We start from the raw sequence: 12,644 nt of genomic DNA, 5'->3' as shown, positions 1-12,644 counted from the left end.
CTCAGAAAGTCATCTGGTCCCACCACTACTGAAAATAATGACACTAATGTGTAAGAATTCCAAGGTTTTTTCTAGTAATCACAAAGAACAGCACGAATAGGCTTATAAATGACCTTCTGCATATTCAGTGATCTTGGAATACAAAACTCCCACTGGAATCACAGATAACACAGAAAAATGTCTTTTACATTTCTTCTGTTTATTCTAAAGGAATTGATATCTGACTTGGTATTCTGACTCTGCAGAGAAACTTATCTTCAAAAATTTGAGGCTGAAAGTGACTCCCCAGCCACTGATTTCTAGGCGCTCTCTTACCTCAGCACCTTCTCTCTTCTAGGGAAGGCAGGGCCCAAGCCTGCTGTCTGCACAAAGACACTACCCTAAGACTTTATCAGATAAGAGAAAAGTTTTAGTGAATTATCTGCAGCTTGTCAGGTTAGGCAAATGGTCTTTCAAAGGCTGCCTGGGGGCAGCTGGCCACCTGCCATGCTGTGTTACATGCCCATGGGGTCATAGCTCCTTAGGTATCACTGTGGAACAAGCCCACATAAGGAGCAGGTAGACTGCTGGATCCTATACAAATATGCACACTGTTATCTGCTGGGTTCCCACTGTCTTTCTACTGATTTATTTTTAAGGGTCACAATTTTGTAGCTCCTGCAGAGAAAACTGCAAAGAAGTACTTGCAGTGGGAAAAGAAAGTGCCCCGATTATTTTTTTCTTGCTTTCTGCAAATAAACTCCTGTCCTTCCCACTCCTAGCACTTTTTTGAAATCCTAACATTAAGACTCTGAGCTTTGGAAAAAAAAAAGAAAGATGGCGATATGATTATACTAATGATAATTTTGCTGACAGAGGTAAAAAGTATCAAAGGAAGATACTCTGAAGCATCTTGATGAAGGGTTCATGTGGGGGTAATGAAAATAATCTCAAGAGAAAGAGGCATTCTCCTAAAACCTGTGAGCCTGGAAATGAAAATAAAGCATCTGAGCTACTTAGCAAATACACATTTTATAATTAAAGCCAGCTACTGTCTGAAGATTGGAGGGAGGCTGAATATGATACCTAACTTTCACAGAAGAGTTAAAGGTAATGCTGGGAACTACAGAGTAGTACTGAAGCAGTACAGGAAAAGCTAGCTGCCACTAAATTAAACAACAAAGAATTGAATAAGGACAGATCAATACCCATATCTGATTTTTCTGTATCAAAATTGTAAATCAACACAACTCCCTGAACATGAGTATTGTTAAAAGAATACAGTCCTTTCTTTCGTAATATCTGCAAAAACTGTCCTGAAGGAAGTGCGGTAAGCTTCTAATGAAAAAAAAAACCAACCTTTTTTTCCCCCTAAGCTTGGATTTGTAGCTTGCTGAACATGAGCATAAAGCTGTAGCAGACAGGTATTTATCTGAACAGTAGGTGTGTAAATACAGAAGAAAGGTTCTGTGAACTTTCCTCTCCCTAGGAGGAGTGCTCCTTTTATTCAATTAAATGTGTGGAATTTAGTGTCCTGAGGATAAAAAAAACCTAAGACTTTTACATTGATATTAATAAAATCTTAGCAGTTTTGCCATTTAAAGGTCAAATGGACATGAGCTGTGTTGAATCAAACTAGAAACTACTGCTGGGACTGAAAAAAATTTCCCTCCCATGGAATACCACTCAGTAGCAAGACAGGGGGACTTACTGGGAGGGAGGGAGGGAGGGAGGGAGGGAGGGAGGGAGGAAGAGACTGTGCTTTCCTGTGAAGCAGAACATACTTTTAGAAGGAAGATACTGTATTTGTCCAGCCAGTGATCTTGTAGAATATGATAATTCCTGTGAACTGACTGTGGGAAGTGGAAAAAAGTAAGTTTTTGATCATCTCTGTAACACTTTCAGGGTGTGGTTAGTAAATCGGAGGTTTATGAGGGATTTACAAGGCATGCACACTTAAAGGGGGGTCTGCACTGCATCCTGCTGGAGTTCTGAATTCATTGAATGCACTTTAGAAACTGGTATGTTTTTCCAGACCCAAAGAGAGATAAACATTTACTTTATATTTGGGTTATCTTCTGTTCTAGGTACATAAGATCAAAACGAACTCAAGAATATAACATACGAATGGCCATACTGGCTTTGATGAAAGGGTAAACCTAGCAGGCTGTTCCTTCTCCGACAGTGGCCCAAAGCATGTGCTGATGGAAAGTACAGAAAAGGACAAATTTATAGAAATAATCTGTCATCTTGAGCAATTGGTTGCTCAAGTTATTCCTGAGACAGAAGTTGACTCTGTGTATTTAGCAATTCTCAGCTAATTTCTTTTCCATTAGCTTGTCTAGTCTCTCCATGAACCCATGTAAATCTGTATTAAACATCCATGGGAAAGAGACCAAATTATCTATTCTTTTACATCCTATACAATATTCTATTTTGATTATTAGGCATGCCATGCCCACCCCATGACAAGAAGGCGACGACATCATTCTATTAAAAGTGCCAAGAAAAATGAAATTATACAACTGTGCCTGAGGTGTATTTTCCTTTAATCCTCACAAGAGGTTTCTAGCCTATCTTTACTGAAGAACCTGGTCTTTCTTTTCTCACAGCCTTCCAACGCACCTGCATGCACGCAGGAATGAACGCACCTTTGCAAACTCCTCCTGCACTTCATTCACTGGAATTCCTAAAAGATACTTTGTTTTAGAAAACTAAAATGCCTAGGAAAGCTGACAAGGTGAGCCTGCCAAGAAATGAAAAGAAAATTTACTCTCCAATAAAATCTCAACTATTATCATAATGCACATTCCAAGTCAAGTCTAAGATGTCCCGTATTTTTGCTGAATGTATAAGCTTGTGCGATTCGTTAGGCTCCCATTCATTATGAAAATAGACCAGTAAATTACATCTTTTGCAAATGGAATCATTATAGCTGTAATTTACAAAATATATTAAGCCCTTTGATCTTTGTCAGAAAACACATCATATATTTTTAAACACACTGCTTGGAAATTGTAATTTAAAAACTATAAACCTTACATTCACAGCTTTAATGCACATATTAGACTGTACTTTTCTACCAAAAAGAATGTCCATGTTCAGTCTATTGCATAACGTTGCCTCAACTTTCACTTGAACAGAAAAAAAAATATGATACTGCAAATTGATAAGATATGAATGAAAATTGTCATCAATGGACACCTGTTGGCTTTTGCATTACTCAGGCCTATGATCTAAATAAAGCCAGTCTTTCTAGTGATAATCTATTGCGTAGCGAATATTTTCAACTCGGTAATATTGCTACAATATACCCTGTATTTTGGTATCTGACATATGCATGTTTAAAAATAAGTAATATTTCTCAAAAATATTAATCTACACTCTAAATGCTGTTTGGAAATTAACATTTTTCTTTGACTTCGTATATCGAGTGCTTTTTTGTTTTAATTGTCACTTTCTAATGATAGTAAGATGGTGCAGGAAAACAACGACAAAAAAGATGCTTAGCCATTTTTAGGAATCTTTAAGGCAATCTTCTTGTACAGTTGAGAATCAGAACAGATGTTGCATGGATTAGGAGCAGATTCATAAAAGTATATGTTTGAAAATGAACCTGATTTTGTGTATATTTGTTTTTATGAAAAGGATCCAGCATAATGTCAAAATTCTGCCTGAGCTGGGGACCAGTCACTTAGAAGGAAAGCATCATAACAGCACAAAAGAAGCAGCAGATAATATTTAAAATGCTACTCCTTGGTCAGTGTAAGATCTACACAAATATATAAATAGTTGGATTTTGGAATTTTGCCAACATTTATTCAAGCTTTAAAATTGTTTTGGACTTCAGTGAAATTGGGCATAAGAACAGGATTCATCTATATATGTGCACTTCAGTCTGATGGTTTCACTGTTTATTGTAATGAAAAGTCATTTTTCCCCCTTTTTTTGAACTGGTCTTTTCTAAGGAAATACAAACTGTAGGCATTTTATTTAAGAGAGAATGCCACTGTGGTCCGTTGTTCTTACTAAAAATGGGCAGATTAAATGACACTACCTTAAATAAATAGATAGAAAAAGATAATGTTTTAAAAATTTAAAAAAAAAATTAAAAACAGCCCTGGATTGTTTGCTGTAATCCTCGCCTAAAAGGAGCAATGGTTCTGTCCAGCCTTCGTGTACTGTTGCTGCAATCCCAGGCATTTTGACTTACCCATTCAGTTGCTATGCATAAACTTCTCGCATTTGTTCACAAAAGGTTTCATAAAATGAACAGCTAAAATAAAATGCTGCTATTTGCCCAAAATAGCATAGCCTGCAGATTTCAAGAGCAACTACTACTGCTTATAATTAATATGATATCACTGATTACCACTTATAAACCTTTTTTATGGGAGCCTAAGCCTCCTATATTATGCGTAACTGAGCATATGGAATCTTAGATCATTTTTTTACCTTCTGTCTCTGAAAATTTTCAGAGGAAAGAAAGCTAGTTGTATTTCATTATTCTGTATATTTAGCAGGTCTGTTTTCTTGGCCATGAGTCTGAAAACCTTTTCTAAGAGGACTTATCTAGCAGCTGTGTTGACAATTCTATTTTTGAGTGCAACTTCAAGAGCAAGATGAGTTCTTCACACCTGTGCCTCTAGAGCTTACTTTTTGGAAAGAACTGGGCTTTGCATTAATTTTGGAGCAAATACCATACAGTGCAAAGAAAAAAAAAAGCTTCCCCTTCTAGCACAGAGTGATAAGGAAGAGCAGTTTGTGCTGTGTCGAGGAAGGCTCTGGACACAGTATGAAAAACCAGTTAAAAGGGACTTTTGATGCTGTAATGTATGCCTTCATTGAACTGGTCTTTGGAAAGTTTTATTGGGACAAATTCATAGCTCAATTCCATTCAGAGTGTTACCTCATCACCCTACAATTAACAATTTCTGGGCTTTTAAAGAACCACGTCCACCTGGAGGAGACACTGTAGACCTGGAACAAGAACATTTTCTTCATGTAATTTCTTCATATTTATCCACACAGCTTTACAGAAAAAGAAGCACGTTCAGACTTCCCTGTTGAAGCGTACAGCCTGGAGTGTGGGTGACTTGGTCCTCAATATCAAGGATGTGTCCTGTACTCTAAAACAATGTGTTGGAAACCTGTGTGGGGATGGATCTCCCCCTAAGATGAAGTCAGGATCCTGCCAGCCCCCACAGACAGGGCTACAGCTGCTGCGGTGCTTCAGGGCCTGGTAGTGGTGACACGGGCTAATTGCACAGAAGCAGCCCTCCTCCTGCAGAAATCAACTGAAACATCAGAGTCACTTCACCAACAGTAATTCTATTGGACATTCGAGAATCTCACTGATTATTGCTTATGTGCAGAGCACCTAGATTTAACGGCGAATCTAGAAGTCAGCTTCTTTTATTTGTGAAGTTGAGTTATAGAGCGTTTTGACATTTGCCAAAGCTTTATTGTCAAGTCAGGTGAAAGATGCTTTTGTCTATGCAGTCCCCTTAATACCCGTGACATCAATGGGAGTTTTTTGATAACACCTGATAATAAATCAGTGTATCTTTCAACGTACCACCATTTATCCTGTTTCTAAAGTGAAATAACTCAAATATATGAAAAAAATGAGCAAAACTTCCTTGTACAATCTCAGTCTCATTCCAATGTACTACATGTTATCATGTTTAAAATCCATAATCTTGTGTTTTTCCACCGTGTCCTTGAACGGTTCAGAGCTCAAGATGACGGCTGCTTGGCAAATGAAGCAGCAATTCAATATTTATTTTTGTCCTTATTGTTTAGAGATTCCATAGCTCCTTTAATGCACACCATAAAATTGCCTCAGCCATGTGGGGCAAAGTGTTCCAGTGGTTGGAGGAATTAATGCTGGCTCCTGCTTCACTTTGCATTGACGTTTTTATTATGATGGGGTGTGAATGATTCCTTTTAATCCATTTTTTATAGAAGTATTTGGAAACAAAGGTTAAAAATCATTTGTCTTCCACATTTTTGGCACAACATTAGGAAAAAATTTGCAAAAAAATCAATCAGTAGAACTTGATACGAATGAACACCTTCTATTTGGAATAACTTGAAAAAGAAAAGCCCGCTTGTGGTAAACTTGGCCAGTAGATGCATTGCAAAATCTTAATTCTAAGCAATCATCTATGTTACTACATTGAATGTATTTGGTGGAGGGGGCTCTCCAAGAGGGTAAATGATTGATTTTTAGTCCGACTGCCAAGCAAGCAAAAATATTAAAAATAATTTTTTTTAAGGGCTATTATTTCTTTCCACAGAAATGCAAAAGAAGCACAAACATTCCCTGGTGATTAAAATGTTCAATTTAACTAAAATAAAATGTTTCATTTTGGTGCTTATGCAAATGAATTGAATGTGTTTCTTCCCAAAATTAATGTAGGAAAAGGCAGCCTTTTACCCAACAACTTAGAAGTTTGAGCACTCACTGATATGCAGCAACTCAGAATCAAGTCCATCTCTGGAAGACACTAATCACCATGTCAAGGAGGAGGATGGAGGACTTTACTCACCGTCTTATATACGTTAAATTGTTTCTAATTCAGCAACCAGTGGTCACTTGTGCCTCCCTCTGAAAGAACAAATTAAAGAGATAGTTTCACTAGTTGTGAGTTTTTACGAGGTAGAACAGCTGAAAAAGGATGGGTACGGTGTGACCACCTCAAATAGCCTAATAGTATAGGTCCTGAAATAGGAGAGCTTTTAGCTCATGCCTGATGTGCCTGGCAGAAGGTGTTACATTTCTACGGGACTGCTAAAGCCACTGGCTCAGAGAGCGTCCCAACCTGGGCTTCCTTTGGAGCTCTTCCACTTTCTACAAAATTAATTACGTATGTGCTGAGAACACACAATGATTCTCCCATATGACGAGTAGGTTTGGTGAAGCCGTAGAAATATCTGTGTTTAAATGTGAGCTCTTGGGAGAGTAAGGTGTTCCTTCAACATGCAGGACTAGGATGCAACCAGCTGTCTAGGCCTTCTACGCCTGAGGCAGGATTCGAGGGTGGAAATAAGCCTGATTTTTCCGTAGCATGTTTCCCATGTTATATAAAGGTTATATCGTGCTGTCATCACCTTATGTAAAAGTGCTATCATATTACCAAAGGAATGAATTCAACAGGTATTTGCAAAAAATGCAGGGGTGAATAAGCCCCATTTTTCTTAGCAAATTAGCAATTTTCTTAAAAAACAATTATGTAGATACACTCCTGAGTTAATCATAGAATCCTTTTTGCTATTTTACGATGATTTGTGCACTTCAAACCAGTTTGCTGATTTTCTCATTTGCATCTTTGAATTTGTGTCAAATAACTTTCCTGTGGGTTGAAGAAATGTTGAAGAAGATTGGATTGCGGGGGAGTCTGTCGTGCTTGATATGTGGTAAGCTAATTCTCTGCTTTGACCACAGCGTAGAGGAAAGTTGGAGGAATCCAGAAGAAATGAGGTATGTGTAACATTTGTAACACCCTCCTGATCCTATCTTGGGGTGAACCGTATGTATCTTACATACAGTGAGATCTTACATATGGATCTGTCAGAACTTTTCCACATATTAAATATATGGACCTTGCCTAACTTTTCATTAATATGGGGTCACTAACACGTACTAACAGCTTATTATTTGTAGTGGGCTGGTAACACATGCAGTGATAGCACTTGACACTGTTACAATACCTATCTACCAACCCCCCGCTCCCCCAAAACTACTGCTAGCAAGGATTGTGATATATAATTAAACCTTTCAAGCCAGCAAGTCCATGGAGCTTTAAATGGCTTGGGGACAGGGAGAAAGGAAGGAAATCTCTCTCTTTCGCTAACCTCCCAAACCTTTGCCTTCCAACTTGATCTCACTGGGGTTGGGCACCTGTCCCCCAGAGACATCTCACCTTAGGGGGAGGTTATAGGGACAGGTGCTAACCCCACCTTTCTGCCTGGATTGCAGACTCTAACAAAATCCACCGCTTACCCATCCCTTCCTGGCTCCCCTGGCCCTGGACATGAAGGGACTTTGGTAGGAAGAGGGAGGACAAGGGCTGCACGCAGAACTGCTGTTTCCCTGCTGTGTACACAGGCGGTGTCAGAGCATCATCACTCAGTTGGTGGGGAACAGGGGAGGGAAGAAGAACGAATGACAATGCGGGAGAGGGAAAATGGTAAGGGAGGCTAGGGGAACACACAACATCAGGTGGGACCAGGCTGCGTACACTGGCCCAGGCCCAAGGCTAACACTGCAGTTAATGTGACACTGCATCAGTATCGGCACCTAATAATTTCAGTCTAATCTGAATGCATCTTGAATTATGATAGTGTCATGATATCGCTCTACGGCTCCTCACTGGTAAGTGAGTCTCCAAGTTGATGGGCTTTTATGTCTTCTGTTGGCCTTCTTCACTTCATCCTGGGCCTGACATCTCTGTCTGTATACTTTTGACAGAATATCACACTTCTCTACAGTACTCATAAAAAGCACTGCAATAAATCCTTTAAAACTGTAACTTTGGATTTTACTATCAACTACTTAAGAACAGAATATTTTTCTCTGTCCCTAAGTGGAGACTGAATTCACCTTGCAGGAATTTTCTTCACTTGCCCCATTCAGTTCTTTGCAGATGCGCATTTGCAGGAGAGAATTTATGGTTTTGTCCCCTGCTCTCCTCTCCTAGGGTGGCACGAATCACCTGGGTCAAGGACTGCCTTTCTTGTTTCCTCCTCATTCTTCTCTGTCTGATGCACAGAAATATCCTTCCGTCTCTCTCCTTTGGATGATGGACTCATCCTCGTTCTAGCTCTTCAGCTCGGGTATTTATGTGTGCAACAAATAATAAAAAATGGAGAAAAAAAAGTATTTACGGGGCCCACTCCAAACCTGGCATTACAGAGAGCAATACCGCCGAAGAGTATCTTTTTTGACGAGCAGGCAATTTGTAATTTTGGGGCGAGGAGCGGCTGGATTCGTGGTGAGGAGGAAGTTTTCGGAGCTGTGGGTGCTTTTCCTTCCTTCCGCCAGCAAACAGCGATCCACGCCAGGATTTGCTTTCTGCTCCTATATTTCGGCGATGCAATGTGTAGCACGTTTCTCTGTGTGTGTGTGTGTGTGTGTTCGCGTGTGTGCGTGTGTGTGGGGGAGCCTGTGAGTGTGTGTGGATGTGTGTGGGTGTGCGTGTTGTGTGTGTGGCTCTCCCTCGCTGTGTCTGTCTCCAGGATTTCTCCCTGCCTGGCTCAGGAGGCTGCTCCAGCGCTGCGCGGAGCAGAGGTTTCCCCGGCTCCCGTAAATAGAGGCACACGCATCCAGTGCACCACACGCATGCACACACACAGACAGACACACGCACAGACACACAGGCACGCACAGAGCCGCTGTCCAGTCCATCCCCACGCCGGCTGCTTTTCCCACCACCTCCAGCCTCGCAAAGGCGGCAGGCACCGCTCCGCGGCGGATCGCGCTGCCGCTGGCCCGGGACTCCGCTCCCAGCAACGCGCCCGCGGTTTCAATCTTCACAACCGCCAGCCAGATTTTTATCCCCCTCTTTTTTTCCTTTTTTTTTTTTTTTTTTTTTTTGGGGGGGGGCGACAGCGCTTTGCATTTGGAGAAGGAGCCGGGGGGACGAGGCTGCCGCTCTCCTGCCCCCGCCGTGCGCGCATGTGTGCGTGTGCGCACCCATCTCCCCCCCACCTCGCAAAAGTTTGCCTCGGCGGCCGGGGGGCTCCCGGGCCGCCGCCCCCGCAGCCGAGGGGAGCGGCGGCGGCGGCGGCGCGGCGGGGCGGCAGCGGCGGCGGCGCGGGACTTGCGCGCCGCGCGGGACTTGCGCGCCGCGCCATGCCGGCGGCGCAGAGGGCTGCGCGGCGCTGCGCCCCGGCGGGGCTGCTGCTGCCGTTGCTGCTGCTGCTGCTGCCCGCGGTCGCAGGGGCCGAGGGCAAGGCGCGGAGCTGCGGCGAGGTGCGGCAGGCGTACAGCGCCAAGGGCTTCAGCCTGGCCAGCGTGCCCTACCAGGAGATCGCAGGTAAGGGGCCGGGCGGAGCGGGGCGGGGGGCCGCGGAGCGGGGGTGGGTGGGGGGCGCCGCCGCCGCCCGGCTGCGCGCACTCCCCGCGGAAGCGGGACGGCGGATCGCCGCGTTCTCTGCGCGGCGCGGAGCGGCTCTGCCCGCCCGGGTGGCTGCCAGGGGCTTCCCGACGGGGCATGTGCGTGTAAATAAATTATTAAATAAACATAAAAACTAAGGAGGGGGATTTAAAAATAAAAAAGGGGGAAAAAAGGGGGGGCGCGGGCGAGCCTCAGCCTCGGATCTGTTCGCCGGCAGAAACTTCTTGAGAGTTGCAGCCAGGCTGCGAGAGGCAGCAAGCGGTTCCGCAGTGGCTGCTGCCCCCGCTGCCGCCGTGTGCGGGGGAACAACTTTGCCCGCTGCCAGCGGGGACAGGGCTTGAGGGAGGCGGAGGAGGAGGAGGGTGGGGAGGGCAGTGCTGCCCCCCCGGAGCCCGGGGAGCGGCGCGCCCCTCGGGGGCCAGCCCAGGGGCGCACCGGCGGGCCGGGCAGCTCGCCCCTCGGAGGCGCAGCCGGGCGCCTCCGCCGCAGCCCCCATCGAGCAGAGGCATCGGCTGGCGGAGAGAGGCACCCCCCCACACACACCCCGCTCCGCCGCCGGAGACACCAGGCAGCCTGTTACTTAGCTCTTCCTTCTGCTGAAACATGCCTACAACAGGTTATATCTCCATCTGCCTACGAAGGTGTTGGGGTTGTTTTTTTGTTGTAATTTTGTTTTTCTGCTTTTCCCTACAACCTTATCTATACTGTGTCTTTGGGACTGACTGAATAAAAATATGTCCGGGGCAGATAATCCTTTAGCAATCAGACAGCACAACAAAAAGAGAGAAATGATATGGGAAGGCATGAGCTTGGGCTGCTTAAATTGGACTGCTTGAGCTCTCGGGAAAGATTTCTGCTTTGCCACTGGCACTTTGCTTTTAGGTTCTGCTGTTTGTAGAGTGAACTAGATGCCCCTCGGTTTGCTTGCTTCCTTTTTAAAGTTGGAAGCAGTAGATTTATCTTCCTTGAGGTGAAATAGAGCCACAGTTATTCACTGTGCAGTATTTAGCACTTTACATGAGGAATGATAAATGTGGAAAATCTCAGGACAGTGAGGATGCAGTTCAGAAAAATACGGGGAAGGCTGTTCACATTGCCGGTGCGGAACGGAGCAGATCTCTGCATAGCCGCGTTGGTTCCTTTGGAGGCATAGGTCTGACCCGCTGGCATGCTTTAGGACAAGGCAGGAGAGTAAAGGGCCTGTGTGTGTAACTATTCCACAGGCACCTTTGTCACTCGGGCTCACCGATACTCTGGTCCTTCGGTGCCTTTTTTTTTAAATTTCTCTTTAGGTTGCTCATCAGTTGTACCACATAATGAAATCTCTCCTGTGAGCCACAGACCCTTTCAATATGCAGTCATACTTGCCCTTCGCATACTGTTACTCCATCAACTTTGAGACAGGGTGGTAGGATATGCCGTGTCCCATTTAAAAAAAAAAAAAATAATTTCCAGTGAATTTCAGGCTTCTAGTAACTTTCAGTAAACACTTGTTGCTTTCAGCTCACAGAGAAGTTTTATTGTCTTATTTATTTTTTTGAATGTACAGTACAAAGTTGCCATGCATTTTTTAAGGAATCCCAACATTTGCAAGTTTCTGCTAATATGTATCAGTACAGAAAGACTCATGGTAGCTAAATATTTAATAGCAGTTAAATCCAAAGTTACTCTTCAGTTTCCTGCTAAGCTTCATAAGTAATATCTACTTTTATGGCTAAGAAGTACATGATTTATGCAGAGATGGGTTATTTTTTCTGAGCTTCCTGTTACAAGTTATTTGTTTTCTCTGTGGTTTATCTGCCTTGTTACTAGCTGGTGTATGAACTTTTGAGTAGCTCTGTGTGTAGCTGTTCAAGCTACTCAGTTGTTGGAAGACTAGGATTGCTTTAAGGTATGTGTTGGCGTGTACTCTGCTGGTACGGTGCTGAGAGGTTGTGTAATAAGTGTTCATGCAGCACGTGCTCTTGTTAATGTGAAAGTTACGTCTTTGCAACCCGGTGCAATGTTGGAAGTTTAATTAAAGCAATCAACGTACAGGTTTCAGAATAATTTTTTTTTCATTCTGCCTTTTTCCAGCATACTGACTTGGTTAAGGAAGCAATTTGTTACTGTTAGGAAAGAAGTATAGTCTGTCAAATGCCTCATGTTTTAAAGAGTTCAAAGAACTTTAATTACAGTCAAACATTGAACAAACATGGTGTTTTCAAAAGATTTTGTATCAATGGCTTGATAATACGATGGAAAATAGTAATACACAGTATGGTTTATGTGTTTTGATTTAACAGTAGTTGTATGTTTTCATTTGTCATTTGTTTAAAAGCCACTTTCTAGCTAGGACTGTTGAAACTTGATAAACTCAAGAGGTAGTGTGTATGTACTGATGCAAAGAGCTGAAGAATCTGTTTAAATGAGAGAGGGTACGGACACAGAGGTAACCCTCTGTTGAATGGAACTGCAAAGCCAGCTCGTTAGAGAACTTTTGCAAAATTATTTATACTGGCTCTGACTTTTGAATGGAGAAGGCAGAAGTTGCGGATTTAA

The 12,644-nt window shown here is 43.1% G+C and overlaps 1 protein-coding gene across 2 annotated transcripts in view; it reads left to right on the top strand.

The window, feature by feature from the left end:
• Positions 1–9,661: 9,661 nt before the first annotated feature.
• The window catches only part of GPC6 (glypican 6), a 773,103-nt gene continuing 770,120 nt past the window's right edge, over positions 9,662–12,644 (top strand). For both annotated transcript variants that reach the window (XM_087757955.1, XM_087757954.1), the window contains exon 1: positions 9,662–10,022. In XM_087757955.1, coding sequence (XP_087614081.1) covers positions 9,662–10,022 — 361 coding nt within the window. The remainder of the gene's footprint in view (positions 10,023–12,644) is intronic.

Source organism: Nipponia nippon, unplaced genomic scaffold, assembly GCF_047370975.1.
Source record: "Nipponia nippon isolate SJK-2023a ecotype South Korea unplaced genomic scaffold, ASM4737097v1 scaffold_2, whole genome shotgun sequence".
In the NCBI taxonomy this organism is placed as follows: domain Eukaryota; kingdom Metazoa; phylum Chordata; class Aves; order Pelecaniformes; family Threskiornithidae; genus Nipponia; species Nipponia nippon.
Note: the sequence above shows the minus strand (reverse complement) of the source record. Positions and strands in the feature narration are given on the sequence as shown.